General features: G+C 45.5%; 1 protein-coding gene across 1 annotated transcript; it reads right to left on the bottom strand.

The window, feature by feature from the left end:
* Positions 1 to 1,702: 1,702 nt before the first annotated feature.
* Positions 1,703 to 2,211, bottom strand: ARMS2 (age-related maculopathy susceptibility 2). Its single transcript, XM_032281136.1, is given in 2 exon segments — positions 1,703 to 1,943; positions 1,945 to 2,211. Coding segments are annotated over 2 exon segments (339 nt in total). The 3' UTR covers positions 1,703 to 1,871.
* Positions 2,212 to 2,415: the final 204 nt, after the last annotated feature.

Raw genomic sequence — 2,415 nt, 5'->3', positions numbered from 1 at the left:
AAAGATGCAGTTAATGTAACGCAATAGTGTAAGAAGTAAAGACATTGCATTCGATTTGTAACAATTATTTTATTTCTGTATGATCTCTTCAATGTAGAGCCCTCCTTCAAAATAGGACAAAGGTGCGGAAGTTCAAAATATTTTTGGGAATTTTTTTTTTTTTTTTTTGAGACAGAGTCTTACTCTGTTGCCCAGGCTGGAGTACAGTGGTACGATCTTGGCTCACTGTAACCTCCACCACCCAGGTTCTAGCAATTCTCCTGCCTCAGCCTCCCAAGTAGCTGGGATTACAGGCGCACACCACCATGCATGGCTAATTTTTGTATTTTTAGTAGACATGGGGTTTCACCATGTTAGCCAGGCTGGTCTCGAACTCCTGACCTCAAGTCATCCGCCCACCTTGGCCTCCCAAGGTGCTGGGATACAGGCGTGAGCCACTGCACATGGGCTATTTTCGAGAATTTCTGAAGCACTCTAGAATTACAGTACTAGCATTTCTTTTTTTCTTTTTTCTTGTTTTTGAAATAGGGCAGCCTCCTGAGCCAGAGTAGGCTCAGAGACTCCAGTGCTAGCACTCCTGATATCAAATCATAAAACTTTCATGTCTATTAGTTAAATAAGGATACTGAAAAGCCAATCCCAGGCCTGCTGCTGCTCAGTTTCCTTTTAAACTCTTAAAGTCTATGTATTTGCTAAGATCTAGAGTTCAGATCTTTCATTAGTTTAGGCTAACCCTTCCCCTAATTGGTTGCATGAGACCAGCAGTTCAGCTTTGCATTACTTGGCTCCTTCCAACATATTTGCTTTAGAAAATTAAAAGCATGGCATGTGATTAAATTTTTCACTCTTCATCGTAAAGTATCAGACAGATACAATTTAAACAGAGCCTCAGGCAGCTACGAAAAGATCTTGAATGACAGCTTGTCAATTTTCTGTTATTCGGAAGCAGCTTGAAAAGCTGAGCGCACTCACATTTAGAACATGCTGCCGTTTAGGCAGAATGGTTTGACATTGAATCAAGGACATTAGGAGCCAGAATTTTAAATCTGCTTGTAAAAAAAATTAGGAGAGGGAGGGGGTTCAAACTTTGAGTTATTTCATTTGTCTTATTATACAGGCACTACAGCAAGTACAAAGCGCCACAGTTCTGTAAGCATTAAAAAGCATTTACTAAGCTCATTTGGCTACATGGTCTCTAAGATGCTTGATGTCTGAGTTTTAAACCCACCTGACCTAGAAGGCCCAGATTCTTTCTCTACAAACTTGCATTGTTGTTTTCTTACACATACAGCCAAGGCATTTTTTAATCCATAAGCACTGGAAGGCAGTGAGAATATTGAAAGAATGGTAGAGCTTTCTAAATGACTCCTCTAACAACTCGGACGGGAAGCAGCTGACAGCTGAGGTTTCTGCCTCCTTCAATAAACCCTAAAGCCAGCTCACCTGCTTGAGGGGCCACTTGGATAGCCTTCTAGGGGCTTTGGGTTTCCACTCACCCCGTCACTTTCTCAGACCTACTTCGTCTTCTTGTTTCCTTTGTGGGGCATGTAGCAGGTGCATTGGAAGCACTTACTGATATTCCCACCTCTCCAGCTATATATAGACAAATGAAATAACTCAAAGGTTGAACCCCCTCCCTCTCTCAGTTTTTTTTACAGGCATATTTAAAATTCTGGCTCATAATGTCCTTGATTCAATGTCAAACCATTTTGCCTAAACGGCAGCTATTCAACCAGAGGAGGGTGGAATTAACCCTGGGCCCTGCCTCGACCTCCCTGCGGCCAGTGGTGCTCAAACCTGAGCATGCCTCAGAAGCACCTGCAGGGCTGGTTAAAATGCAGGCTGCAGGGCTCCACTCCAGAATTCCTGATTCAATAGGCCTGGAATGAGGCCTGAGAATCTGCATTTCTTACCAGTGTCGGATGGTGCTGAGGCTGCTGGTCTGAGTACAGAGGAGGTTCCAGCAGGAGAAAAGAAGGCTGATAAGTAGGGCTCAGTGTGGATGTTAGCAGCTGGGATCATGGAGTGTGGTACAGACAGTTTGCTCCCCTGTCTGTAACCGGCTCCTCCCCCAACTCCAGTGTCCAGCACAGACTCTCGCAGGGTGGAAATGAAGAACACATGAGCCACCGAGGAGGGCAGACTTGCTATCCCAGGCCCTCCTGTCCCCTCTGCCTCAGTGACCATTGGTCTTGGGTGTAGGTGCAGCATATAGGGTACAGGGACGTGACATTGTGACAAAGGTGCTGTCCCTTTGCCAAGCCAGCTGCCATCTCACTCAGGAGCACTGTCTTTTTCTGTCACACAAAAGTGCCCCAGCAGTCAGGGTGCCCTGATAACTCCACCCTAAATTGTTGGGTCGTCTCAGGTAGGGTGCACCCCTCAGTCCTGCTCTGCCAGAGGAGGCGACATAGG

The sequence above is a fragment of the Sapajus apella genome, unplaced genomic scaffold, assembly GCF_009761245.1.
Source record: "Sapajus apella isolate SASKATOON/1434 unplaced genomic scaffold, GSC_monkey_1.0 scaffold13, whole genome shotgun sequence".
Lineage (NCBI taxonomy): Eukaryota > Metazoa > Chordata > Mammalia > Primates > Cebidae > Sapajus > Sapajus apella.
Note: the sequence above shows the minus strand (reverse complement) of the source record. Positions and strands in the feature narration are given on the sequence as shown.